Below are 27,793 nucleotides of genomic sequence, written 5' to 3' on the forward strand. Positions count from 1 at the left end.
TATTTGTATCTCAAAATCAAACGTCAAAGACAAGTTTGATAATAATGACAATAATTTATTCATGTAGAATAAGAATCTTTGGCAGTGGAGAACAGGAAATGAGGATGGGTTTTTCGGAAAACATCTCAAAGTGAAGTGTTGCATGAAAAAGTCTGGCACGGCGACACAAGTCCCAACTGTGCGCTGCTGGAGTATAACTGGTCAGACTGGTCAGCGTCGTATTATGACCGCGACCCTGTAGGCGCCTGCCGATGCTGATCTGATTTAGTCTGAAGGGAAAACTGGCCTGGCCTGCAGATCGGAAGAGTTTTTATGACATAGATGGATAATAAAATAAAGTGTCCTTCTGAATTAGTCAAAGTTAAATCTGGCACAGATGGTCTTTTATAACAATTTGAGTTCATTAACACTCGTGTTGAAGATCTCTTGTTACCCTCACATTGGTGAATACAATTCTGAATGAAAAAAAAAAACAACAATACAAAAACATTTTAAAAAACCCGAGCAAAAACATGAACTCATTTAGTAAAGAGGGAGTAAAACCACTTACAGAGTGGTTCATTCATCCTTCAGATTCACATAACACTGACATCTGTCAACTGGCATCAGTCTGAGACATTTATCTGCTTTCTCTTTCAGTAGGATGCCAAATTCATTTTCGGTCCTCACACCTTTTTTTTCCTTTTTTCATGCGAAAACATAAATCTGCATCAGAAAGCAGCACTAATTGTACCTCTTCACCCTGAAGACAGGGCATGTAAGGCCTTTTCAGTATTTGCCAGTGACTTGATAAAACCAAGTACAGGAACCAATCAGAATGCACCAGCACAGCATTCGTCACACAGCTCACAATAAGAGGGAAGAGCTGGGGCAGGGGAGGGTGAACGCATACACACAAACATATACACATATATATGTACACACATACACTGTGCACACTGTGCACAAGCCAGACAAGGGCTGTTCAAGATGCCCAACTGGGGAAAAAACACTGACGTTAAATATCTTTCAGTCAGCTAATACGGTTCAGAATACTGTTGAAGGTCCATTCAGTCAAAGTCAAACAGGACTGAACACCAGAAACTTGCTGTTTCATTTCCGTTCAAAGAACATTAAAGCTTCATCTACACAGATAACTCATTTTCACAATACTGTTGGAGGTCGGGGAGTTCTGCTGCTCCCTGCCTGTGCAAAAATCTGTCGGAGGCCACTTGGGGTCACTGTTGCACAGATGCACAGTTACACATTAAGGCTGACAAGGTGATGATGGCACAGTTTGTGATGAGACCCAAATGGGAAGAGTTTGAAAACAGTCTCGGAGAGCTCACTGAGATGCATCTGGTCCATATTAAATAACTCAGAGCTCTTAGTTTATTAATGAATTCTCCTACTGCTACGATCCAAAGTGGCTTGGATTAGCGAAGAGGCCGAGGGAGGACCAGAGGGAGGTCACAGCGTGACTTTGCTGAGTCTGACCGAGAGGCTGGAGCGATGCTGAGCGCGAGGAAGAGTGGAGCTGCAGCGGCTCCTCAGCTGCACGGGTCGACCGGCCGAGCCTCGAGCGCGCAGCAGGAAGTCGAAGTTGGCTGAGGTGTTCATGGCGTAAAAGACGTTGGCGTTGTCAGGAATCACCAGCTCTGAAAGACATTAAAGAGAAGACAAACACTTAGTATTAAGAAGCTGTCAGTGATGTATTTCTAAATGAGAGCAAGGTCAAATAATCAGCAGAGAATATAAAATGTCACTAAAGTTGAAATCTTTGGTTTTTTGTGTGTGTGAATTTGTTTGCCTTTAAATTACACTTTTTGGCAGCCATGTTTTTACCTTTCTCCTCAGAGATGACCTGCACCAGCTCAAATCCTTCCTCTGGCTCCACCTCCAGGTTGTGCTTCGCCATGGCTCTAGCTATCACAGCTGGGGTCTTGTCCTGACTGGTCAGCTATTTAACAACAACAAACATATCAGGTTACGCCTGCTTCATCGCAGATTGCCTCAAAATGCCGAGCTGTTTTCTTTTGAAAACACAAACCCTGTGTTTTTTGCTCACCAGAATGCTCTTGTACAGATTGCCGTTGCCGTGCTCCAGGCTGACTCTGATGATGCACGCGTCCTGGGCTTGGGTGTTGTACGCCGGGCTCTGGCTCAGGGAGCAGGGGGACATGGGCGTGAGGGAGATGCACCGCCTGTGGGTGCCGGGACGCCCAGGCAGCGAGGGCGAGGCGGGAGTCATGGAGCCGCTGGTGGTCGATGAGCTGGTGTCCATGGAGTGCAGCGAGGTGCAGGATGATGACTCTGAGAGCTGAGGAGAGACAGACGTGGTCATGTACGAATGTTATTTGAGGCAGCAGCTGAAGAGAGAACAACTGAAACAAAGTGATACTTTCGCAAGTTTTAAAAAGTAAAGACAGTTAACTCATTAGAAAGTTACATTCTCTTTTCTTTTCTGTTTGTTTCCTTTCCCTTTCCTCCTTCCAGTAAGCATAGAATCATGACATCCAGCACAGCAATGTGTTGCACCAGCTTTTTACTTTAAATGCAAAACAGTGTCAGATAACAAAGTCATACATTCATGGAAATGATAAGAAATAACTCTATCTTTTTCTTTTCGGAGGGGTGATGTGGTTTTTTTTTGTTTCTTACTAATAGTTAGAATTTATGTTCTTGAAAAATGTCTCTAAGAAAAAGTTGACTGCAAACTTTAACAATCACTTTCAGATTTCCACTAATGCCATTTTTATACTCCACATGAAACATGTCTAATTATTCTAAGTTTTTGTTCATTTGCACACTGACCTCGATAAATGTTTGCATCCCTCCTATTATTTACAATTGTATCTAATTTTAAATAACATTTGTGCTGTTATTTGTAGTATATTATTGTTTGCAGTTTTTTCCCCACTTCTTGTAAATAGTCTGCTTTTTATGCACAAAATTAACATTCACATCTTGTTTTTTCTTTGAATTACACCACTCCTTTGCATATTTCTCTTAATCTGAGTAAGCTTTTTGAAAAACTGTACAGTTTGATTCTCATGTTTTAAATTTACCCTTGCTGTACTGTATCTCATTCTCATCTTTTATGTTGTGTGAATATGCACTCTTCCACTTGCCGTACCTTTCATTTGCCCTCTGTGGGACAGTAATGGATATTCCTATTTTGTTCTATTCCTGACATCCAGTTTGGTCGTAACTCACCTTGTTTTGACTGGAGTCGGCGTTGTGAGTCGGACTGGCGAGCCCCTCGTTGTCAGACGGACTGCTGGAGTCGTTGGACGACACGCTGACCGAGTCCATGCTCTCTTCCGAGCTGCCAGCAGGAGGCGAGCGCGGCGTCTCTCTGACTGGTGAACTGGGTGTGCTGCTGTCTGGCCCAAGAAACAATCTGCCCAGTGGAGGAATGGGAATTATATCTTAGTAAAAGAAAGATATGTTTAGATGTGACTGTAACCCCCAACGCCCTCAGATCTTTGGTCATTCATCTGTTTTGTGAGTGAACTCACAGGCTGATTCTCTTCACCATGCTCTTTCGAGGTTTGGGTAAAGTCGGGCTGCTGTCGCCAAGCCCTTCGATCTCACAAGACAAGGCGTAGCTGTAAGACAGAGCAATAAACCTTGAATATCATAAAACTTTAATAAGCCGTGTGCGCTGCCAGGCAGAGAGGAGAAACAAAAGACAAAATCAACACAATAGATCAGTGGGGAGTGAAGAAATGGTAGAAAACAGGGAGAAAGAAGCTCATCGTGTGTTTTTGAGCATGAGCAATAGATCCAACAGACCATAGCTCACGCACCAATTTGATTGTTGACACATTAGTTAAGGACACAAGATACACTGTGAGAGATAAGCAGCAGTACCTCTCCTCCTCACTGAGTTGAGGTTGGTTCTTAAACCAGCGGAGGAAGGCCTGGTCTGCAGTCAGGCAGTAGCTGTTACAGGCCGACTGGAGCAGCTTGATCTGGGCGATCACCTCAAACTCCTGCAGAGACAGAAGGACAGAGGGATGGTCATCAAAGGCAGAAAAATGCCTCACATCAGAAAAGCCATTTGGATCCTTTATGTCAGCCAATAAATAGGTGGATCCCTCACCCTGCGTCTCTTCTCAAAGTTGAACAGGCCCCCCTGTGGACACAAAGACACAGAGAGCTTACGGTCAGAACCTGGGGGCATCACATACCGGCGACCGCTCAGACAAACAGCGTTAGGTGGAGCTCGCCGATTGGTACAGCAGCAACACAGGCACCAACATCACATCTGGAAGGTCCTGTTCACTCACAGCAAACAGTCGAGGGTCTAAACCTGCTGGTGGATTTTGTTTTATTTACCTCCACAATGTCTGGCAGGGCTGTGTCCAGCATGGTCAGATCAGTCAGAAACGTCCCCAAGTACGGTATTGTCCCTTGCATCGCGCCCTGTGGAGAAATATTTTTTGTTTTTTTGGTCACTTTAACAGTAAATAAGATATTGCATTTGATCTTGTAATATTGGTTATATGTATTCTTAATATTTGAGAGAAAAAAAACCTCTCAAATTTGACAAATGTCAGTTAATTTGTAGAAAGTGAACAGACAGAAAGCAATCTGTGGCTTCTGTAACGGCGCGTTAGTCTTCTTTCTTAGCTCTCTCCCTGATGCTGCTGGAAATGTTTGATTTTGCTGCTTGCAGCTTTAATTTACACTGAGCTGTTGACAGATGGCGAGGCAGGCTTGTAAATTACAGCCCCGACTTAATGTGCGTACAGCACACAGTGCATTGCATAAACAAAGCTAAGTATGTGGCTTCAGCATCCTGGAGAGGCAAGAATTCTCATTTCACTACATTGCTCAGGAGGAATGTGTTGTTTGCATTTTTCTTTTCGTGTCAGCCGCTTTTGAAAAGAGACAAAAAAAATCCATCTGTCTGATTGTTGTTTCTGAACTTCACCAGGGATTCTCTCACCATTTCCTTCTGCAGCTGCAGTCTCTTGTGGGTGCGCTTTTGGTGATCTTTGGCACAACTCTCCAAACTGGCAAACTTTGAAGTACCCTCCTGTGAATGAACGAAAAAAAAAAAAAAAGAAATGAAAAAGGTTTTCACCTGAAGTTTGACGCGAGTCAAAAAGGAATGCATTTTAGAATTTAGCTGGGTCGGTGGGAGGCAATCTAGATCCGACTTACCCTCATGAGCAGCTCTCTGCTGGTCAGGTAGTTGTTGTGGTCAGAGAAAATGTCTGAGAGCTCCTCAAATGTCTGCATGCTGTCTCTGCATCAAAACACAGGCTTATTTCAGCAACCAGGATCAGAAACAGATGCTAAACTACACGTGCAAAAAAATCCCCAAAACAAATAAATAAATAAAAAACGCAGTAACTTGCTTCCAGGAAGTTCTGCCAAAAGTCTGATTTGTTTAAAATAGATTATTATGCACACTTGAGATGCTGAATGCTTACTTGTGAACACAGGCCCATACTCTCTTCAATCTGTACAAAGGGTTGGACTGCAGTGCCGACACAATCGCTCTCAGGGATGAGAAGTTTTTGCGTATCCTGCACTCCTGCGCCGAGACACCAAACAAACGGTCACATCGTGGCTCGCCACTTTTCGTCTGTACCTGGGATGCTTCTGGAACTTTTCCTGACCTGGGCGATGTCTATCCAGCGCTGGATGACCCTGGCCCTGACATGCGGTCTGAGCTGTCTGTGCTTCAGCACCGTGTTCACCACGCAGGTGGTGATGGCGTTGAACTGGGTGATGGTCGCGCGGATGGTGGGCGCGCTGTGCTTGTTGTCCTTCTTGTCCCTCTGGGACCAGATGGAGCCCAGGCAGTGGTGGGGGACGACCTTCTTAAACAACAGCTGGAAAGAAAAGATACAGAAACTGCTGCTGAGTACGGCCGGAGGTGCGGTGAGTCCAGTGCAGAAGTAGCTGACTTTTCATACAAGAGCAGCATAAGTTTAAGTAGCTTGAGTAATTTCTCAATAAATATGAACACAAATTAGCCAGTATATGTGGCACTAATGGATATTTGGTGCTCTAACAGCTCAACGTTTGCTTGTACAACATGTGCAAATGAGATTATATAGGTATTTGAACAAGTTTCTAACTTTTCCCTTTGTTGTTCCTTTCTTTTTGTCAAGTCCCAAAGTTTTTATTCATTTACTTTTACTTGTCAAAGTAAGGTGTCAAAGAGTTGGCGGGAAAGTATGTGAAAAAAGGGGCCAGAATTGAAAGCCGAGCAAAACTTTCACTTTATATATAGAGAGAAATACATCTACACATTTCTTATTTTTAAAAAAATCAAAAAGTATTTTCTTATTTTTTAAGAAAATATTTTCTTAAAATATCTGAACAAGATACGTTTCTGTGAGGCTTTTTAATTTGCTTTTTTGTCACACGTGATTTGGTTTCAGAAATGGTAACAAAGATTTTTCAGATCTACGTAATAAAATGAGCTTCTCTGACTTGACTAGGGCACATCAATCAAATTTTTTTTTCAAGTTTTTGATTTGAAGCAAATGTATGAAATTCCAAAGTTTTCTTGTGGGCACATTACATTAAAATATTTCTGAAATTTTCTGATTATGTTGAGTCAGAAACATAATCTGATTCAACACTCTAACGATGGCTGTAACTGGAGGGATATTTCAGAGGAAAAGCATCGTAGAGATGTGCAATGTTTCCATTTCTTCTGCGTCCTCTTACCGCGTCCATGTAGGTCAGCTGCTCGGCCACCAGGTCAGCCTCAAATGACAGGAAGTCCTCCTGGACCTCAATTTCCACATCTTCTTCCTCCCCAAGGCAGAAGGAGCTGTTTCCCTGGAAACCAACTAAAAACAGACAAAAAATAGATAAATTATTAGACTCCAAATAAATTAATGAAAAGCAGAGAGAAAATTAAACATAATTGGGGGGAAATAACCAAACCAAACAAAACAAAAAAACACAGATACCATCTGTTTCGTCCATGTTGGCCTGACCCTGCAGCTGCTCCAGCAAACCCTCGGCACGTCGGAGAGCCTCTGAACCCGGCAGAGCTTTGCGCAGGTACTCCATCAGCCTGTGGAGGGAGGGGTAGTCCGGAGGCTCCTGGAAGTCCTCGGGACACTGGTCCAACCAGGCACGCAGGATAGAAGCCAGGGCGCTATCGGTGCACAGAGTGTGTAATTAGTGACTGATGCCAACAGGAGCTCAGCTGGAACTGACTGTGACGTATTAAAACTGAGTCTCACTTTCTAATGGCTTCACTGCTTTCAGTGCCTTCCTGATGATTTTCTTCCACACTCCCATACCTGCCAGAGAAAAAAAAAAAAACAACTCAATTTAAACTTGCAGCCATTCACAATCACGTATATCATGTTCTTCATTTTTTTTATGTAGATAAAAAAATGAAGGAAAAAAAATGTATCCGCCCTACCTGTCCAGCAGCAGCTGCAGGACAGTCTGGGTGCTGGCAAAGGCTCTGTAGGTGGAGAGGAAGATGGAGGTGTAGGTGAGGTCGTTGTCTCCGAAAGCCGTCAGCAACGTCTCCACCAGGCGCTCCAGAGTCCCAGCGCGGATGCTGCGGATTTTGCAGGTTTCCAGCTGGCTCACTGTGTGGCCGGGAGGCAGGCGATCGCCCTCCGCCTAAACACAAACAAACACCTTCAGACTGCGGCACCAGAACACATTCAAACACCTGCTACGTGCGTCTTGCTTTGGTCACTCTCAGGTGGAACAAGGATATCAGAAAATCTTACTTTAGGTTGAATAATTTACTATTTTCTGCAGGAAAACTCCAACAAACAGTCTATATCTTCACCATAAAAGTATTTCCATGACAGTTTTTCTTTCAGCATTTGAACCCATTAGTCCTTTATTTGTGCGTCGTTTCCTTCTTGTGTTTTCTCCTCGCTCTTTTCCCCGCAAGTTTATTTATTTTTTGCATTTCCTTTTAACATTCCTCCGTCTGCGTTTTAGAGTATTGTAGCCGCTGCTTTTCACTACGTAGTCGAGGAAGGCTGTTTTTTTATAGTGTGCCACACATTGGAATGAACCTGGTGAAAACTTTAAAAAATCTGAATTTGTAACTGTTATGCCAATAGATTTTGTGAACATTTTAGATTTCTAATTTTATCTGCTTATCTCCAAACCTGCTCATTTTTGTAACAGAGTTCAAAGACTGAAAATTTGAGGAGAATATCTCCAGACGTTTTGAGTTGGAAAGTTGGAGAACCCGACTTCAAAGTCAAATATGGATACCGATGTGAAAAAGCTAAGCCCGGGATATGAAAAGGACAAAATAAATAAATAAAAAGACATAATGAAAGAAAAAAAGCAAAGAAGGAAGTGACAGAAATTAATATACATATTAATAAAACCTGCAATTATTTATTTTAAGATAGATGATTAAAATGACAAAAAATGGAACATTAAATAAATTATGCAAAAGAAATTGAAGAGAAAAAAAAATCATGCTGAAGTAAATTCAAGTGCAGGTCTCTCCCCCCCCCCTTGTTATTATTTAGCATTGTTGCCTTGGTTACTTTGCAACCAACTTTTTTGGGTTCAAAGTTGAACCACAGGATGTTTTGTACCAACCATTTATCATTTTTTACCCCAGGAGGACGTCTTGCACCGTCCAAAGTCATAGATGTAAAGCGATTTTTAAAAGTTTTCTCATAGTCGACTGGAAGCAAATGGGGTAAAAGGACTCCGCTAAAAACATCTACCAGCTGGAGGTAACTCCATCGAGCTATTTTGACTTCAATCAGAGGTCATATCTCACATTTCGGAAATAGACATAATTAGAGGGATCAAAACCAAGAAAAGTCTAAATAGGGTTCAATAAAAAGTTCTAGCAATATAAGGAACCATTACATTTATCTATAATTCTGATTTTGACATTTTCATTATCACTTTTATGCTGTATATGAAGATGCTTAAGTACAAAGGAAAACAAATGTGTAGCTTATGGTTAAAATGTGTACAAAATGGCTGCAAAACAATATGAAATTGTCATAAAAACCAGCAAAGGGATGAACAACCATCCCTTTATCTTTGCACCAATAAATGCCTTTAAAGATCATGAAAGCTTTAAAGGGCTTGCATGATCTCACAACAAGTTATTATAATACTACTGCTACATATTGTGCTGATATCTGGAGTATTTAATGAAATACATTTTTTAATTTTTTTTATTTATTAGCATGCTCTGTACTACAATGCCTCAGACATTAATGATACTGTCTAAATTTAGCACTATAGGAAACAGTGAACATGTATTTTCTGGTTGCGAGTTTTACTCATGACATATTTTTCTGTCGTGTTCAGAAAAACAAGAGCACATGTCAATAAGACACAAGGTTACAAATTCTAGTCCGAGATAAAAAAAAAAAATCAATCCATCTCTGATAACGAAAGAATAAGGAGGAAACAGCAACGATAGCCGTGACCTATTTTGAATCCCAGTTTCTCCAGATGTGTCCGACTATTGTGTCCGAAGGGGAATCGAGCGAAAAAACAGGCAGGGAGAGACTGTGGGAGGGTGGCACATATGCGCACTGAGAGGAGGGAGACCTTGGTGAAGTTAGCGCGCTGCAACAGGAAACGCTCCGATCTGCTTTTAATCACAGTGAAGCCCCTCCTCCACCCGCCCTCCAGACACAGAGGAGGACAGCGGCAGAGCAAACCTCTCCCACCACTCCCCTCTGATAAGAGCCTAAACGCGTAACAAGTAAGATTTCTATCTATGCGAGTCGAGTCACCGCTGGGTCACACAGAGTCTTAAACGTCACAAATCGCAGTGCATGAAAATAAACAAGATTTGCCCGTTTTGAAATCCTGTAAATGCAACTGAACTCGTTAGAGCTGCTTTCTCCTTCGCTGACAATCAATAACTTCCAGGGAGTGTGCTGATGTGTCAGCTGGAATTTTCTCCTGCTGTCCGTGTTCGGTAGCTGGCACTGATCAAAACACGAACTTTGTTTTAATTAGCTGGAGCACAGCAGTCGGTGCCTCGCGCCACTGTCGATATATCAATAGGCCCTTATAGCTGCAGGGCTTTTGTGTTATTGTGCAGCTTACTCACCAAGTTCCCCAACATGTGCCATGCAAAAAAAAACAAGACACCAATGGGACAAAATACAAGACTCTGATTTATGTCAAACAGAAACTCTGTGAAAACGCCTAAAGCAAGCTAATGCCCTATAATTTGTCCCCTCTGTGCTGCATAATAATGCAGTCCACAGCATCTTATTATGCAGGGCATAATAGCAGAGGAAAACAGCACTGCCTCATATTCTCTGGAAAAGCGTTTAATACTCTGTTTTTTCCTCTGTACCAGCATTTGGTAGAACGCGTTTCCCCGTGCGGAGAAACAAGCAGCTTTACCAGGAGCTGGACAAGTCAGGAAATCACATGCTCTAGCAAAACAGTCCAAGTCGAGTGAAACTGTTGCTTTTTTTTTTTCTTTCTTAGCCAGCAGCTGAAAGGTGTTGCCTAAGTTAAGCAGGCTTAAAACGTTAAAACAATAACAGTGGTGTCAAACGGCTGATTCAAACAAAAAGGGTCAGTCGAGGCGTTCTGGTTTTAAACTCAACAACAGATAGCTTCAGCAAACCATCTGTATATAATCAAATGTATGGCAGTTCAACATACCAAAACAAAAACCCGGGTTTTACATTTTTGCAGCAGAAAGCCGGGAAGGAAGGAAAGCATCAGGAGTTCATGTGTCTGCTTAGGTTTGTTTTGAGCCGGCGCTCACAACCAATTATGTAAGGTCATATGTTTACGATCTAGTCAAAGTCTACTGTAAAGAATTCGGTTATATGACTGCAGTATAGGTGTTAGTAGAAGGTCACTTAGAGATGTTATGCCCTTATCAGAGGTCGTAACCTGTCATGTTTCATAAGAGTAGACTGGCCCAAACAGGGCCCGGAGCCAAAATAAATGGAAAAAGGGTTTAACAGAAAGATATATTACACAGCTAAATTAAATTATACATAAGAGAGGGAATTTCATGCCTCTTTTTTTTCCACAATTCATGGAAAATGCTCACTTACAGAGAAAGAGAAGCTGATATCTATTGGCTACGTACAAGGTTACGGCATAGTAGGAAATGTGATTTTGAGACTCCAAGAAAACACAAGTTTCCTTCTGGTCAGGGGTCATAAGCTCTCATATTTTGTAAAAGTTAACTGGCACGAATGGCATCGGAACAACATTAAAACAAAAGTATGTTCAGAAAATAACATACAAGTAAATGTAACAATTTACGAGATCTGAGCAATTTATGATATATGTACATTTTTGGATTGATCAAAATTACCCAAAAAAATCAGCCTGATTCGGGTGCAAAATGAAGGTAAGAGGGAACAAAATGACCGCATAAACTGGTAAAGGCACGACTTGACTCGACACTGGAAAAGCTTGACCAGATGCAGCCCCTCATGTCAGACTCACCCCCAGCCATCTTGCTCCCTTGTTGGCCGCCTGTTGAATCTGAACCCTCTTCAGTGTCACATTGTAGACAGCTCCTTCCTCAACTTCCTCCCCCCAGTCCTGCACCGAGCTCTGAAAAGAAGAGGAAAAATATTATTGAACCTCTTGCAGGAGAGGAGGGACCTCATGTTGAGGATTAAGAGATAAAACAGCTTCCAGTAGCAGCAGCAGCAGCAGCAGCCTCACTTGCACAAATGTCAATACGATGACTTAAAAAAACCCCAAAAAAGAAGGACTTTACTTTTTAAAGACTGGTGCAGGAAAAAGAAGCAGAAGGTTGAACACAAAAAAAAAACAACCACAGCATAAAGTGAAAGGAAGTAGGGAGAGAGGAGTGCAGTAAAACATAAAGAAGGACCACACTCCCCCCAGCCCCCACCAGCGCAGCAGCCTGCCAGGCCTCCCTCCCTTTTTCTTTACTCCCTCTTTTATTCCACATCCATCTCTTTCACCGCCTGTCTCTGGAGTTGAAATCTGGCTTGGATTGCTTTCTCAGAGCTCAGACAGACAGAAGATAACAGGCTAAGCGAGTCAACTCTCCAGAACAAACACCTAGATTCTCACTTTTCCTCTTTGCCGACGCAGACGCCTGTTTGGCGAAGCTCAAAGGAGCGTGGTTGCAAATGTGTGCTGAAGGAAAAGAGCGCTAAGACTAAATAGATTTGTTCTGGTCTTGTCGCCAAAGAATGATATGTTTGTATCTGCATGTAAATTAATTCCAAACACGAGAGTGCATAAGAACACAGAGCGAGCAGAGCGGAGTCATAATGCAAAACTCCTGCTTGGAGAGAGATCTGCTGAGGCATCAGCATATGGAGACAAAAACAAAGGCAGGGCTGGCTACGAAGGAGAAGCACTGGCCAGATATAAACAATCAGCTCGCTGCACTTTCTGAAGAAATCCTTAAGAATACAAAGTCAACACCAGCCAAGATCCATCCCGCTCTCATTTACACAACTCTGTGGCAAAGTCCGCTTCTACTCCCCAAACAGAGGGCCAGCGGGTAAAGGGATCAAGGGTCAATGTTGCCTTTAACAGGCTCAATGGTCGGTCTAGGAGGCCCATGACTGGGCTGTGTTTGGGTTTTAGCAGAAACATGGGGATGTGAAAGTGAAAAAGCACACACACACACACACAAAAAGATAAGAGAAAGAGTACAAATGATTTGCAAACAAGCAATCTGCTTCTCGTCTGACAGTCAGAAATATGTCCCCGCCCTCGCGACCGCCCTGACCCGCTTCTGGCTGTCCGGCCGACTGGCGCAGAGACAGATAAATACATCAGTGGATGACTCATGCAGTCCACACACTCCCAAAACAATAGCGGGAGGTCTTGGTCCCGCTGAGCTCACAGTCCTGCACACACACACACACACGCCGACTGTTTTTTCATGATGGAGGTGTGTTTTGGTGCGACATGTTTGAAGGCTCATTTTGAGGCAGCATTCCTGAAGTTTTGTACACAAATGGAAACCAAAACATTTCCATTTACACGTGTAGCTATTCGACAACAGCGACAGTGTAGATAGAGTTTACAGAGGCTGCAAGTGATCAAACCCAACAGAGAGGTGAGCTCTTTGTTAGAAAATATGAGGATAGTATTAAACAGGTATGACTCAACTCTCCTGGTGACTTCATTTAGTGTAATGGTGGGTTTGATTTGTCTTTGGAGTTGGAGCTTGAATCTGAGCTCGATTTGAGCATTTTCTAGTTGAAAGTCATGAAGTGAGCGGGACTGCTATTTGCTTCAGCATTGACTATCAATAAAAATGGAAATAAAAAATGGATATTTCTCTCTATTTTACATACTCAAACATTAAAAGAACATGCCGATAAATAGATACTACGCAGCACTATGTATGTTCGTGCTTTTAATGAGACACAAAGTGCTAATAAATAGCTGCTACCTGCAACATTTGCTACATTTTATATGCACAGCAGCCATATTGAATGCTAAACAAGCAGCCGCGACCTTGAAATTGCAATTCTGCCTTCAGGGGATGTTCTTGCTGTTCTCATTAAATTCATTTTGAAAGTATAAAGATACCACATCATTAATCTAGATAAGCTGAACTCAGAAGTTGAAGCTAACAGCCTGAGAGTGGTGAAGATTGACTTCTTAAAACAACTCAAAACCCCCCCTCTATGCCAGCACTTTTATGCAAACTTTTAAATCATTCTCAAGGTTGGTGGTTAGTTACAAAGAAAGCAATTATTATTTAAAAACCATAGCTGGTATTTGTGGCGCGCCACAAATAATTGTCCTGTGTGCAACATTCACCAGAAACAAACCATAAGGGACGAGGTGTAAAATTCAATACAATACCATGTACTTTGACCTCTACTATATATATATATATATATATATATATATATATATATATATATATATATATATAAAGTGGTGAAATAAACTTTATTTATGGTATATTTACACCACTTTATTTCATATCAGAAAGTTATTCTGACCAAGGATATTTTATATCATTTTCAGTTGTTGTTTCACACAGGAGCATCAGTGATGGTGCACAACCTCCAACTAACATTAATGCAGTAATTTATAGGCTTCTAAGTGAATTCAACGCAAATGTAATAGTTTATAAAAATAAAAATGTTTCCACCGTTGTTTTGAGGCTTTAAAAATCAGATTTGATCTCAGTCATTCTGGTTGTTAGCTTTCAGCTTCCAGGTTCAGCAAAACTCTATACTAAATGAACATTCCAAGGGCGTTATAATGTAGATAAGATATTTTCTGTTAATAGCTGAATCAGAGAACCTCACTTGAAAAATCCGGACATATCATACAGAGAGGTACACATTAGCATCTCTTCTCAAAAACAGCGATCCATCATTATCCGATGGTTTGAGACAATACCCACAATAAAACAACAGTTGTGTTAAATCTGCGGCGCTGATCTCCTGCATGTTATTCTTTCCAGGACGCAGCTGGGACCTGTGGAGAGGCTGTTTTTGGCCCCCGGGGGCTGCGCCAATTGTTCCCTGTCTCTGTCGCACTGTGGATAACCAAACAAAAGTTTTCATATCCATCATTATGCAGGCGTCAGCAGACGGGTCGGGGATTTTAGGCTACATCAGAGGTCGCTTTTCCAAAGTCTGCGCCTCATTTTTACGCAGCAGCTCCATGTGGGTTAAACTGGGTTTAAAGCACAATAAAAGCAAAAGTGTTCAGCTGCACCCCCCAGCCCCCATATTCACTCTCTTCCTCCTCCTCTTTCTTCTTTCTCCCGTTATCAACAGCTTTCCCGAGCATATGCACCCCTCCTCCTCCTCCTCCGCCGCCAAACCACCAACTCTATAACCTAACCCAACTCTCCCCCTGCTTTCTAAACCGCACATAACACAGCACAGACTGAAAAACTAATGCAGCCTTTTTTTTTTCTTGTTTGTTTTTACCATTTTAGTTTTCCAGGCAAACTTCATGGTTAGCGTTTCTTTCATGGTCCGGGGACAGCATCAGCTCTCCAGAATAATCCAATCAGGGGGGTAAAACAAAAAAGAAAAAAGAAAAAGTGCTCCTTTCTTCAAATAAGTATCCTTTAAAAGTGTTTTATTCCTCCACACGTTTCTCTCTAAAGTCAGACTCCTGCTTCTCTGGTCTGTCAGGAAGCACTCCCTTCTTCCACTGAATGACCGACCTCCTCCCTCCTGCTCTACTCACAACAGTCCCGTTTAAACTCCTCCTCCTTTTTTGTCTGACTTTCATCAGACTGACAGCAATGTGCGCACTCCGAGCTGTGATTTCTGCTCGAGCAATTTCACTGTTAACCTGTTTCTTTGCGAGTTAGAAGGAAATGTTCATGTCCAATCATTTGGATTTTCCCCTCTATTTATTTTTCGAAAACAAAAGGGGTGCTTGTGGAAAATGAGGCGGAAAAAAAACAACAACACAATTTCAATCAGTAAATATTTTGGAATATCTCATTGCTGTTGGATGCTGAGCATGGATCATGGAACAAAAGTAGTTGCAAAATCAATAATATATAAACAAAAGCAAAAAAAAAAAACAAGTAATATAGCCTATGTCAGACTTGATGATGCAGATAATGCTCAAGTTGTGATGAACGTCGAGGATCAAATTTTCCTCCATTTATCGCTACCTGTGCCTTTATTTATCCCATTAAAAGTCTCTCCATGCTGCAGCTGTTGTGCACAGTAGAGTGTAGTAACGCTTTTCATGAAAACAGAGAGACCCATACTACAAAAAACCTTTCATGCTTTTGCAGCTGATTTAATATTACACTAGAGTTAAAAGTAGCTGCAGGTCCTGGTTAATAAGACATTATTCATAATGTTTTACCTGTTGAGGTAACAGTTCAACCGACTAACTCTACCACACCCTCAGTTTAAGTTGACGTTTCAAACACAAATGGTGCAAATAATCTACATATAGATTATTATCTTCCACCCAACAGCCGCCTTGTGTGTGAAACATCTGCAGCCCCTTGGCCCCTGCGTGGGACAATACAAGGAAAGCGGTGGATGCCGTCACTGGTACTGTGCATTGTCGATGGCAGCAGGAGGAGAATGGGTTTAGTGTGTCGGGACGGGCAGTACTGTTCCACTGTGAATGTGTCTCCACACGTACTCAAACGGCCCACTTGTGTGAGTAAACGGGAAGATGTGAATCAAGCTCTGAGCTCGTGAGGGGTCTTTTTGTATCGCAGACATGAAGCAAAAGTGAGCAAGTAGACCCATAAATTTATCATGAGCTGATAAATGACAAAGGAAAATTCCTGGGAAAAAAAGAAACAGTTTTTGTTCCTGTTGCCTTAAGTTTCCAAAATTGGACTTTATATTTTAAAGTATTAAACTACTGAAGCACTTTTAATTCACTGTGTGTCTATATCAAGTTTCCTGTGTGGCAAAAAAGTTGACTCACCACACTGTAACCCAATCTATCTAAAGTTGACTGATTGATCTGAGGTTGTGAAGGCTTGAATTACATTATGATGTATTGTCTATAATTTTAATATTCAGTTTATAAGACTGGAATACCCTCCCATCTTGACCTTCATCGCGTCAGTACACAACCTAAACGTCACACTCAGCGTCAGTGACTATAACACACCATCACCCATCTTCGTACACACGAGGTGCCCACCAGTACTCCCAAACAGCTTGACTCAAAGGTCACCGAGAGGTCAGAGAAGCCTGCTGTACATCTCCGTCAGTCGTTCTCCATGTGTGGTGTCAACCAGCATCAGTTTCTCTTCTCTCTGTTTCCTCATTGCACTGCAAATCTGGCCTGTGTCCAATTCCCAGGCCAAGTTGCCCCCGGTGTCCGCTCGGGTCTGGGGAACTCTGGGAAGCCCAGAGGGGCAGTGGGAAGGTTGCGACCCCAGAAGACCTTTGGCCCAGTCCCAGGGGTTAGGAGTGTTGGTCTCACAGCGGGACTAATGTCACATGTCCACAGAAAACAAGGCATTGGACAAATGTGACAGCTGCAACTGTGTAATGGATGATCACATGAGTCTGTGCATCCTTCAACTTGGGAACAAAACACAACCTTTTCTCCTCAGGTTCATGACGCGCTATATAGGATTGTTGTCGTCAGATTTTAGGACATTATTATTGCTTTTATTGTTATTATGAGTTGCTATTGTTGAGATAGGGATTGGTTCAGCTTCTCTGACATGTAGGACGTATGATGAATCAATATTTTACACGCAACTTGCAGAAATCCTTTGCTAGCTGCTGCTCAAACCAGAAGCACTTAAAAACTGTAGCTGGATTTACAGTTACTAAAACTCAAAGCCAAATTAGCTCACAATAACTGCTTTTTTATTTTTTACAACTCATATAATTTAAAACTATTTACACTTTTGCTATTTTCTCAACTGAACAACTATTGTCTGCTTCTGATCACCAGTGTTGTAGTTTCTGATTGTAAGCTGTTCCAGACCACAGGAATATTTTGTGGGGAAGTAAGGGGATACCTGGGTGAAACAAGTTGTAAAGAGAAACAAAATGTTTGTTACAGAGATAAAACAACAACAAAAAAAACATTTCTAGGCTAACATAATCAGCATTAAAATACAGTAGTATGAATCAGAGTCTCTGGCAACAAAATGTTGTTTTCTTCAAGAGACAATTTGCTTTCAGATTGCTGCAGATAAATGACTATAGCTAAATACTCCACCAAAAAATCCTAAATCAATCAATTATTTAAAGACTGGAGTTGCAATATGTTGTTGGTTAAACCCAAAGGAAAACATTAGAACAATAAAAAAGATCAACTTATGCATTTTGGTGTAAGGGCAGATATGGCTACTATCCAGTGTCGTCACTAACAGTGTGTAAATGTGTGAGTGAATTGTAGAAAGACTGAATGTAGTCTGAGACGCTTTGGGGTCCTCTGGACTTGTTAGGACAAGCTATTTACCATTTATCAAACCATTCACAATGTTGAAATGGGAACATAAAATAAAAAAAATACATGTCATTTCATTTGCATTTTATCAAAAATATTTATATTCATCCTAATAATAAATAGAAACATCTTTAATCACAGTACAGCAATCAAACCCTTCTTTGATGAGAAACATTTTGGGTGTTTTCACAGGTATTTAGATTATTTATATTTGGTGATGAGCTTCAGGTCTGTAGCCCTGTGGTAAACTGAGGTTACTGTAATGACGTATGTTGAGGTTAATAGAAATCTTACATAGTTCAAGACAAGACCCAAATATATTAAAAGTGAACGTTTATTTACTAATGCATAACATTGGTGATAACTATGGATTTCATATTCTTGTCTCTGGAAGAAATACAGCAGTATTTTCCTTTACTTTAATATTTCAATAATTTAAAGGGTAAAGGTAGCTATTAAGTAATTTGCTTACTTAGTAATTAAAACTGTATTATTTGTAAATCAACTAAGAGCATTATTTTATGTAAATATTGCAATTGAAAGAAGTATTAGTGTGACGTAAGATGCACTGTGTATTTTATTTGGCTTTGCCATTTGATTGGTCACTGAGACAGTCCGTCCGGTGCGTGACTCGTGATTGGTGGAGAGAAGAGGAGGCGGGAGGAGGAAGGACAGGAGAACCGTGATGGTGGAGAACGGGGTGTGAGACGAGCGGACAAGAAGTGAAGAAAACACACTCAAGGGAGAGAAAAACTGGACAAAAGTACGGAAGAGGACGAAATTCAGGAGACGTTAGAAGAGCTTGGTCGCCGCGAGAGGGACGGAACTAGACGGGATAGGCACAAGTAGTCCTGACGAGTTTTGAGCTAAGCTACGTGAGCTAAACTAAGTGAGCTTAGCTAAGTGAGCTTAGCTAAGTGAGCTAAGCTAAGTGAGCTAAGCTAAGTGAGCTAGCCGCTTCAGCACCACGTGTTCAGCTGCGTTCACCGGAAGTCGAGGAGAGGACGAGTGAATTGCAACACTCTCAATGTTTTGCAAGTGAATTTCGACTCATTGTTTTTCTAACAGGCCTGCAACGTTTTCACACTGTCCTAGAGGTCGTGAGTAACAAACTGACTGGGTTATATTTTGTTTAGAACTGTATATTGATATAATTGGACATTTCTTGTTCTGTCCTGGTGCTGTGAGAAACAAAAAGGGTGGCCGTTAATATTTTATTTATCCTGCCTTATGTAAAGAGGTTTATGTTTGTTTAGATCCTATTGAAGGGTCTTTCAACTACAAAGCTACGGTGGTGACTAAATAATAGGTTTTCTGTCATTTTAGTTTAATAAAGTTAGGCTGAATCATTTTGCCTAAAATTTTGACATTCCTCTGGGTCGTATTTGTCATAAGGTAGGTCATTGGTGCCGCACACCGATTGGGGTACCGGACTGATGTCGAACCCAAGCACCCTCCATTTTACTTTTCTCGAAAAGAATGGAAAAAGGTGCTTCAGGTCTTTGAGGTTTAAAGGTTGTGGGACTCTCCAAAATCTCATTATGACATGCAATTAGAAGAAGGAGGTTGGTAAAATGAAAACTATAAAAGAATCCCTACATCAGTCAAAAGGAGAACGTATAAGATTGGATTTATAAATGTATTGTTTTCTTTTTGTCTTCATTCTCTTACTTCAGCACTTTTTTTACAGTAAAAATGAGTGGACGGAAAATTCAATATTATGCAACTTCTCTCTATAAATTTGTTTCAGTCTGTCTGTAACTGCTAAAAGCCAAAGGGTTCAGTGAGGTTGGATGTTTAAACCCCAGCAGTAGTCCAGCATTGTAATTCAGACAATTTCCCTGTCCAGGTTTTCCTTTCTGTGGATGCCTAGTGACGTAATTCCACTCAGGAAAGTCCTTGACCAGAGCGGATCCTTTCTTAAAATTCCTCATCAAAGGAGCCCTGCCATTATCCGGCCTCTCAAGCGCTCTCTCCTGTGCTCCACAGACAGCACCGTGAGCTACAATACCCACAGAAAGGGGACAAAAACAGGAGGAGCACTGCGAGGGCTGTTATTGCACCACAGTGGGGGAAAAAAAACGCACATTCCAGGAAATCTCCCGCTTCCTGCCCTCAGCCTCCTGACTCCAGCGAGGCTGCTGTCCTCATACCTTGACTGGCTGGGGAGCCTTTCTGCTGGCCTGAAGCGAGGCCATAAAAACTGACCAATGAGGGGGAAGCAAAGGAGACCCAAAAGAGGCACGGAGCAGGTAGTCGCAGCAAAAGCGAGGGATGCTTGACAGCAAGATAAAGACAGCAACTGTGAGAATCCTGAGCTGCGTTTGTAGCATCTCTGTTTATATACGAGATAAGGGGGTCATGTATCAGACAAAGTGCAGCACACTGTCGAGATTAGCTTGAAGGAACATTATCTCAAGTTTGGGAGTGAGAGACCGAGGAGTTCACAGCTCAAACAGAAACTGAGAAGAACCACGCTGACCGGAAGACAAGAGTGACGCAACTGGACAATCTCTCCCTGGCTTGGAGAGAACAAATAATTCCTTAATTTCAAACGGGAAAGCGACACGGTAAGAGAGAATGGAAGTGTCTGTCAGGGGAAATCTATTAAATCTCACAACGATGCACACTCCTGAAATAATATCTGCTTTCAAATCGTTTAAATCCTGTGTGTCTGTGTGTGTGTATGCAAAGGAATATGCATGATGCTTTTGCTTTTGGTTGAATGTTTGCGTGTGGTTGATGACTTTGGGTTTCCAAAGCATGCCTCCCAGCAGAGGGCAGAGTTTAAGAACCAAAGTGTTTATCCAGAGTCAGCAGAGATTTTAGTGAGAGCAGGCAGGCCGGGAGGGAAGAGAAAACTCAGGGTCGCAGTTATGTGTCTTAGCTTCACAGACCTTACAAATGAGACAATTAAAGCTGAAATGGGGAATTTAAGTGAAAGATAATCAGCGGTAGTGAGAGTGCATGAATAAATAAAACGCTGCATATTAAAAGTTGAGACTATCTGGATTTGAGTCCTTTATTTCCTTCTCCTCCAGTCTCGGTCGAATGAACCTTTTGTTGAAGGAGTTGCATTAAAGCTCAGTCTGCCTCTCTCTCTCCTCTGCTCTCTTATGTCACGTCTCTATTACTCCCCTTAGATCTTTTGTCTGGGTTGTTGTTGAGCTGTCTCTGGTTGGGTGACATCATTCCTTTCCAGTAAAGTCCAAAACTGCAGACAGCCCCCCCCCCACTCCTCTCTTCTTCTCCTGCTCCTCCTCCGAGCTCAACATGCAAGCGCTCTTAAAGGAAAAATGTTAAGTCCAGGTGTTGCATTATTCTTACAGCTGCCAAATAAGGTTGAGCTTAAATAAAACTGAAAGTTTTTCAGACTCTGCGTGGGCTGAAAACCTAGGAGGATTCAAGAGTGATTCAGATGGTGATAAGTTTAGAGGGTTTTATTTTATTTTATTTTTTGTATTTAGAGCAATTGCCAAAAAAAGAAAAAACACTAAACGGTTCCAGAAAACCCTTCCCCCGCATGTGCCCTCGAGCCTTGACCCCCCTTGAATCTAAGCCCTGCTAAGCCTGGAATGAATCGGCCTGAACTGGCTTGGATGTCTGTCTGTCTGACCCCGTCAGCTAATGAGAGCTGGACCATATGTTGCCCAGCAAGTAGATGCAGACCCGAAGTTGTCACCTTCGCAACAAAAATAATAATAATAACACACGGCGTCAATCAAACAAGCAGCAAGCCAGCGACGACCGCTGCCACTGTAAAACTCAAAACACTGGAAAACCACAGCAACACACAAATGTAGCAGGAGGAAACGTGCTAAAACCTTTTTTTATATATATATATATATTAAGCATCGTGGAGTTCTGGGGTTTTTCTTTAATGTTATGATGCAGTTTGTTTACTCAGCTTATGATCACCGTAGGAAATGAAACTGCAGCTAAGCACAGAGGCCACAATGCAACGGAAAGAGGGCAGTAATTCAACTGTGGCACAGAAACACGCTTCAACAACACAGCCGTTACCATAGCGTTGACCAAAATGTGACACACTGTAAAGTTTAACAGCATATAAAGCTAAATGAAACTAATGCATGGCTGGATTTCCTGCACTGTATTTTTCTGTTTACATCCTTTTTATGATGCAGGGACAGTATTTTACTCATGGGCATTTGCTGACATGGGCACTGACTGAATGCTGACCAGTCACATTAAAAAGAGCACTGCACAAGTCCTGAGCAACAAAAAAAAAAAAAAAGAAACTTAGCAGTGGCAGCTTGATCCCAGTCATGCGTCCTGGCTAAAGCTGCATGTGCTGCCTGAGTGGGAAAAGAGAGAATTAAGTGTGTGCATGTGTTTGGGAGGGGACACCTAACCATAAATCCCCCCAACCCAACACACACTCACACACACACCCAGATCATTTTATGTAGCTATCAACCCATGAAATACACACATATACTTAGTTGCACGTGCCGCCATCAAGAACACTAGCACTACCATATGGTGCAATGAATTTCTGCCCCAGTTAAGCGAGCTGCTATTGTTTTGCTACTCCGAGACAACATGAGGGGGACAACGACAGTCAGTCAGCAGCATTGACTTTTCACACCAAGACCTGTTATATGAACTAATTAGGTCCAGGATCGCGACCTCTGCCGAGCTGCAGGCGCAGAGACAGCTTCACAAGCAGGAGGTCACTTAAGAGAATAAACAGCATCTAAAGTGTTCAACTGATTAAGAAGGTCATGTTTTGTCAGTGGTGCAGTTTGAAACATGAGAAACAACAGATATTTCCAGAAAAAAAACCTTGACTGTCTCACAACTTGAAATGGATGTTTGCATCCCTTGCAAACATTGTCAAACCTACTTAAAGTCCACCGCAACCAGCTACCTCCAGAAGTCACAAAAATAATAAACAGAGTCCAGCAGATGACTGTTTTTTATGAGAATAAATCCTGTGAAAGCCTCAGAGGTTTATTAGAGAACATTAGTGACATCAGGATCATCATGAAGAACAAACAGCAAAGAAAACTGAATGAGTAACCTGTGGAGATGTTTAATCCAGAGTTAGGTTGAAAATGAAAATCCTTACATTTCCAGGAAACACCTTTCAGTCCATCATGTCAAAATGGAGAGACTGCAGAGGTCTGCAACCTGCGGCTGCAGAGCCACACGTGGCTCTTTGGACTGTCCTCAATTCTCCTAATAACTTTGGCCAAAACTGATATAGAATGAACCATTATTTTTAAATACAGATATGCAGGTTTTCCGTTTTTTTTATGGAATTAATTTATTACATTTCTTCAAGTGATTCACGCTGAAAGTGTTATATTGTGATGATACTAAAGTAAATTGATTTATTTATCATGAATGTTTTTGAGATATTTTTCTTGTTAGTTTTTTCCCCTTTCTTTTACATATTTCTTTCACCGAAAAAGAAAATGCCCAGATCAGAATACATCCATAAAATGGTGCCTCTATAAAAATGACAAATCCTCACACATTACACAATGAAGCAGGATTTATTGTGCACCTTTACTTCCTGAGGTGCAGGCAAACTGGTCAAAGTTGAATGGTGGAATATGGATTGATGGATTAAGCACTAAAAATGCAACCAATGGTTTATATTGAGGCAAATACAGCTGGTAAAACAGATCTGTAAATATAACTGAGAATCTGTGGCAAGACTTAAAAAGTGATGTTTATAGATGTTCTCCATCTGACTGAGCTTAAGGTGTTTTACTAAGAGGTAAAAGTAAGCTCATGAGTAGTAGTTCATGATTTATTGTCGTATCTGGAGCTGAATTACATTGTTCTCTAACTAGAACTGGCAGAAACTTAAAAATAAAGCGGAAAAGACAAAAGACGTTTCTACAGGGCTAAAAAAAATAACCAAATTTATAGTTCTGTGAAGTTTGCTCAGCAATATGTGGAAAAGTTTAACGTGTATAAATAGTTTTGCCTAATGAGTTGACCAAAAGGAAGTTTCTGCCTAACTTTGACACGGTCCCAATTATTCTTCATTGTATTAGTGTCAAAACTGAGAAACAACCAGGTCAAAGGTTACGAAAACCAGTCGCATCCGGATGAATGAACCCTGCTTGGAGTGTTGAAATCGTTGACAAGTCATCAAAACACATGATGAGCAGAAAGAGCCAAAACATCAAAACTGGAAACACTGAGACGTCACAACGCTCCGGCATGAAACGTGCTCTTCCCGGTGCAACAAGACAGAAAAGGGGAAGAAGGAGCGCCAACTCAGCTTTCTTATTTTCTTTCAATGGAAAACACAGAATCATCAAAATTCTCTGTCATTTCCCTTCTTCCCTTTTCTCCTCATTTTCTTTGCATAAAGTAACTTCTGTGTTTCCGCTAACAGGCCAGCTGAGGTTGTTGAACTGCCCTGCTGGATGTTATGCACCAACAGGGCTGAGGGGGGAGAGGATATTCCCTCTGCTGGAGCTTTTATTGATGAGCTTGTGGCTTAATTACATCGCCCTTTAAGTGGGTAAAAAAAAAAAAAAAGTTCTGGGGCTTTAAAATGAAGTTAGAAGTGTGAGGCAAGACAATGTTATTTGGTTAATTGCAAAGCATCTGGTATCGGAAAACCCGTTGCTTTCAAGTTCTCAAGTTACTGAATCAATGTATCCAGCAGTTTGCGTGAACCGACAATGGTTCTGATAATGACTGATGCCTCAGCACTCTTTCTTTGTCTCTGACCTGAACTGTGGACTTGACAGTTTTCTCCAACAGCACTGCGTGGAGATTACAGAGAGAAAACTAGAGCAAGTCACTGGCTCTGTCGCTCGCACAGTTTCATAACCTCCTGCAAGGAGGCAAAGGTGAGAGAGGAGGGCGGCAAACACCTGACACCTGTAAAGTCAAAGTAATCTGCGTCAGCACCGGGCAGAGGGTAAACTCATAAACGTGCCTTTTAAATCACAAAATGTGATCCATTTGGTGGAGAAGAAGAGCGTTGGATTTTTCAATTGGCGCTAATGTATTAACACCGCTAACAGCTCTGTTGGATCCTTGCATAACTTTATGGAAAGAGCTTAGCTCTCTCAATAATCATGCTGTCAAAATGTCATTCCAGCTGAGGAGGCGATGATAAGTCAACACAGTGAAAACAGTCACAGGGATGAGCCTCGTACAGCAGAGTTCATGCAAGTAATCTGAGCCTTTAGAGGGGGCCTGCCAGCTAACCTCCACTCTCATCACCCCCTGAAACAATTGGAGGAAACAGGGCTCTGTGATGGGGCCGCATTTCGGCCAGGATGTCAGATAGGCAACGAGGAGGATGACCTACTGAGCTTAAAAACACTTATATGCGCATCACAGCGAGACTGCGATCCTATCTACATTGAGGAAGGAGCGAAAGAACTACAGATTCAGCTCTACCGTGTTTCAGTAGTGGAAAACCATCAAACTTTTAAAAGCTTCCCCTCCCATCAGTTTTTTAGTTGCAAAATAAAAAATATAAAATTTGGAGCTGTCAATACAGACAATGTCTGAGTTTGTCCCCGGCAGGGGGATATTTCCTGCCCATTCGTAGTTTTCAATACTCTGATCAGCCTGCTGTGAGGACATGTGGTTGTGTGACCCCAATAAACATTAGCTGCCAGTGGGAACTTCATCAGAGTTATTTTTGAATTGATCAGAGATTATGATCTGTCATATTTCATGAAAACTGGTCCAAATGGTTGTGAAAGCAAAATAAATTGGCATACTTTGCAAAACAATGTTTTCTGACAATGCTACACATTTTAATGAGATTTGAGCATTTTTATGACCATTTATCTTCATGATTCACAGGAATACTTAACAATACGAAAAACACAAACCCATACACCACAAATAATGTACGTAGGTATGAAAAAGGACAAAAAGGAGGTATGATATAACAAGTAGGAAAGATGGAATGGCAAAATTTGGCAAACTATGATGTGGTGATTTCTTTATTTCTTTCTTTTTTAACACGTATTGATAAACCTTTTGTCAGAAAATCTCTCATTAGTTCTCCGAGTAACAAAAGTCACCAAAAAAAAAAAAATCCTTCTTTAAAGGTCAAGACTGAGTTTAGTTTTAAAATTAAAATATACTTATGCTTCAGCTTTTCTGTATGAGCTTAATCATACACAGTTTCTGGGGCTATTTGTGACGCCCAATCGCAGAGTCTCAGTTGGTGATGATTGACAGTTTTAATAGCAATTAAATTTACTACAGTACATTTAAATTCAAAAACAAATCTACTTTGTTTCTCATGATGGCAGTTCTTACTTTTTAAAAGTCTAAAATATTTTTTAGTTTCTAAATCACATATTTAGTCATAGGCTGCATCTTTTGAGCTTTTGTTGATGTGTGAAGCAGGCAGGGTTCTTCTTTCAGACATGAACAGGTTTGTTTCTCTGATAATTACATGGATGTTACAAAAATTAATTCATTAATTTTTTCTCCAATCAAAAGGATACTCATCAGAGAATAATTAAAGGCCTTCCGGCAGTTTTCAGATTTCACCCTTTTCACTTAGAAAAAGTCTATGCGGTCATGGAAAACGGTGTGTTCATGCACACAATTATCGATAATCTGGTGCTTCTCTGCAGGTTAATTTCTGTTAAAGTATTAAAAAAGGCATGTATGATAGCTCTGTAAATAGCATTAGCAGCAGTTATGTTAGTCTCGGCAACTGGTCAACATTTATCATGCTAAGAATAGATTTGGAGAAAAAGTGAAGTCAGTCAGCAAGACGCAACACCCAAAACACACAAAACATGTAATAAGCGGTGGTTATGGTAAAAATGAATCACTGATTTATAAGAATCCAGCCGTCCGTCAGTCTGTGCCACCAAAGATTTCTGTAGAGTGTGAATTATTGCACTGTGACTTGTCAATTCAATGCATTAAATGTCATCAAGAAGGAGCCAAGAGACGGGCTGATACTCCCCAAGTCAGCTGCTTAGTGATTTTTATGCAGTTAATTAAGATTTTTCTAGCAAATTAAATTTAATTTTAGTATAACTAAGCAAGATGTGACTACTGATAGTTTTTTTGTTTTTGTTTTTCTTTCTAGGATATCTTTCCCATCACTGTCCTTCACTTTCTCAAAGTCACCGAGCTCTTCTAACCAAACAGACCTTGAAGAAGTTACAAACACAGCTGATATCGCTGACCCTCACTGCATAACTTTAAATGCTTTCAATTCCAAGCTTCTTTTTCAGATATTCATGTTTTACTCCCCACATTCTAGGAAATTTCCTATCTACATAAAAAAAACCCCACACAAACATAAAACAAAACAATAGAAAGCATAAACTGCCACTATTCACACATACCGAGCAACAACACAAGGCAGTCGTACAGCTGGTAACGTCTGCCAGATTGTTTAAGGAGACAGGAAGGATCTGTGCTTTCCCAGAAATGGAAACAAGATTTCAATAGACACAATTGTTCTTGGTTTATGTGGACAACAGGTGCGGTACTGACCCAGTGGTGAGGGCTGCTCTCTGGGGAGCGAGGCTGGTACCTCTGCAGAGTGACACCTCCCTCCCCCTCCAGCAGTAAGGTGCTATCCAGGTCGGGGCAGTGGTTTAGCTGGGCGCTGATGGGCAGAGACAGTAGGGTGGCCAGAGGGCAGTGGGAGATCATGGCAGCCACCTGCTTCAGCAGCAGGGATGATAGGGATGGCAAGGCATACTCCAGTCTTGAAGGCAGAGTGGAATGAGCTTTTGGTCTTCTTCACTGGCTGGAAATCAGGATGGAGAAGATGCAAATCCTTAGGGACGAACAAGTTTCTTGCCAGATAAGTCAGTCCTCCTCTCAATGTAGCCGCTGATGATTGGCAAGGGTTTCTCTAAATTTTCGTCTTACTCTCTTCTGCTTTTTTTTTTCTTTCCTTCTTACTTCTCACCACACATGGAGTTCAGTGTGCCAACAGCTCTACACCACGAGT

The 27,793-nt window shown here is 41.5% G+C and overlaps 1 protein-coding gene across 2 annotated transcripts; it reads right to left on the reverse strand.

Annotated features, from left to right (window-relative positions):
• Nucleotides 1-39: 39 nt before the first annotated feature.
• Nucleotides 40-27,793, reverse strand: rgl1 (ral guanine nucleotide dissociation stimulator-like 1). Of its 2 annotated transcripts, none has more exons than XM_028028311.1 (18): nt 27,328-27,793; nt 11,416-11,526; nt 7,391-7,599; nt 7,206-7,265; nt 6,927-7,117; nt 6,679-6,803; nt 5,616-5,831; nt 5,427-5,530; nt 5,155-5,239; nt 4,937-5,026; nt 4,324-4,410; nt 4,088-4,120; nt 3,856-3,977; nt 3,501-3,590; nt 3,196-3,382; nt 2,048-2,299; nt 1,825-1,939; nt 40-1,637 (listed from the first exon to the last, which is right to left on the reverse strand). In XM_028028311.1, the coding sequence occupies exons 1-18, from the start codon at nt 27,487-27,489 to the stop codon at nt 1,450-1,452; spliced, it is 2,427 nt and encodes an 808-aa protein (XP_027884112.1). In that variant the 5' UTR covers nt 27,490-27,793; the 3' UTR covers nt 40-1,449. The 2 variants fall into 2 exon arrangements, with proteins under 2 accessions (XP_027884112.1, XP_027884113.1); XM_028028312.1 differs by lacking the exon at nt 27,328-27,793 and adding an exon at nt 14,868-15,107.

The sequence above is a fragment of the Xiphophorus couchianus genome, chromosome 9 (assembly GCF_001444195.1).
Source record: "Xiphophorus couchianus chromosome 9, X_couchianus-1.0, whole genome shotgun sequence".
Taxonomy (NCBI): Eukaryota; Metazoa; Chordata; class Actinopteri; order Cyprinodontiformes; family Poeciliidae; genus Xiphophorus; species Xiphophorus couchianus.

What these genes read in the sequence shown, in the direction of transcription:
- rgl1 (XM_028028311.1), bottom strand. Translation starts at nt 27,489, where the DNA reads ATGATCTCCCACTGCCCTCTGGCCACCCTACTGTCTCTGCCCATCAGC. An exon ending in CTGCAGCTGCTGCTGGACAG is followed by an intron (nt 7,266 to 7,390) that starts GTAGGGCGGATA and finishes TTTCTCTGGCAG; the next exon opens with GTATGGGAGTGTGGAAGAAA. An exon ending in ATCTGTACAAGAGCATTCTG is followed by an intron (nt 1,940 to 2,047) that starts GTGAGCAAAAAA and finishes GTTGTTAAATAG; the next exon opens with CTGACCAGTCAGGACAAGAC.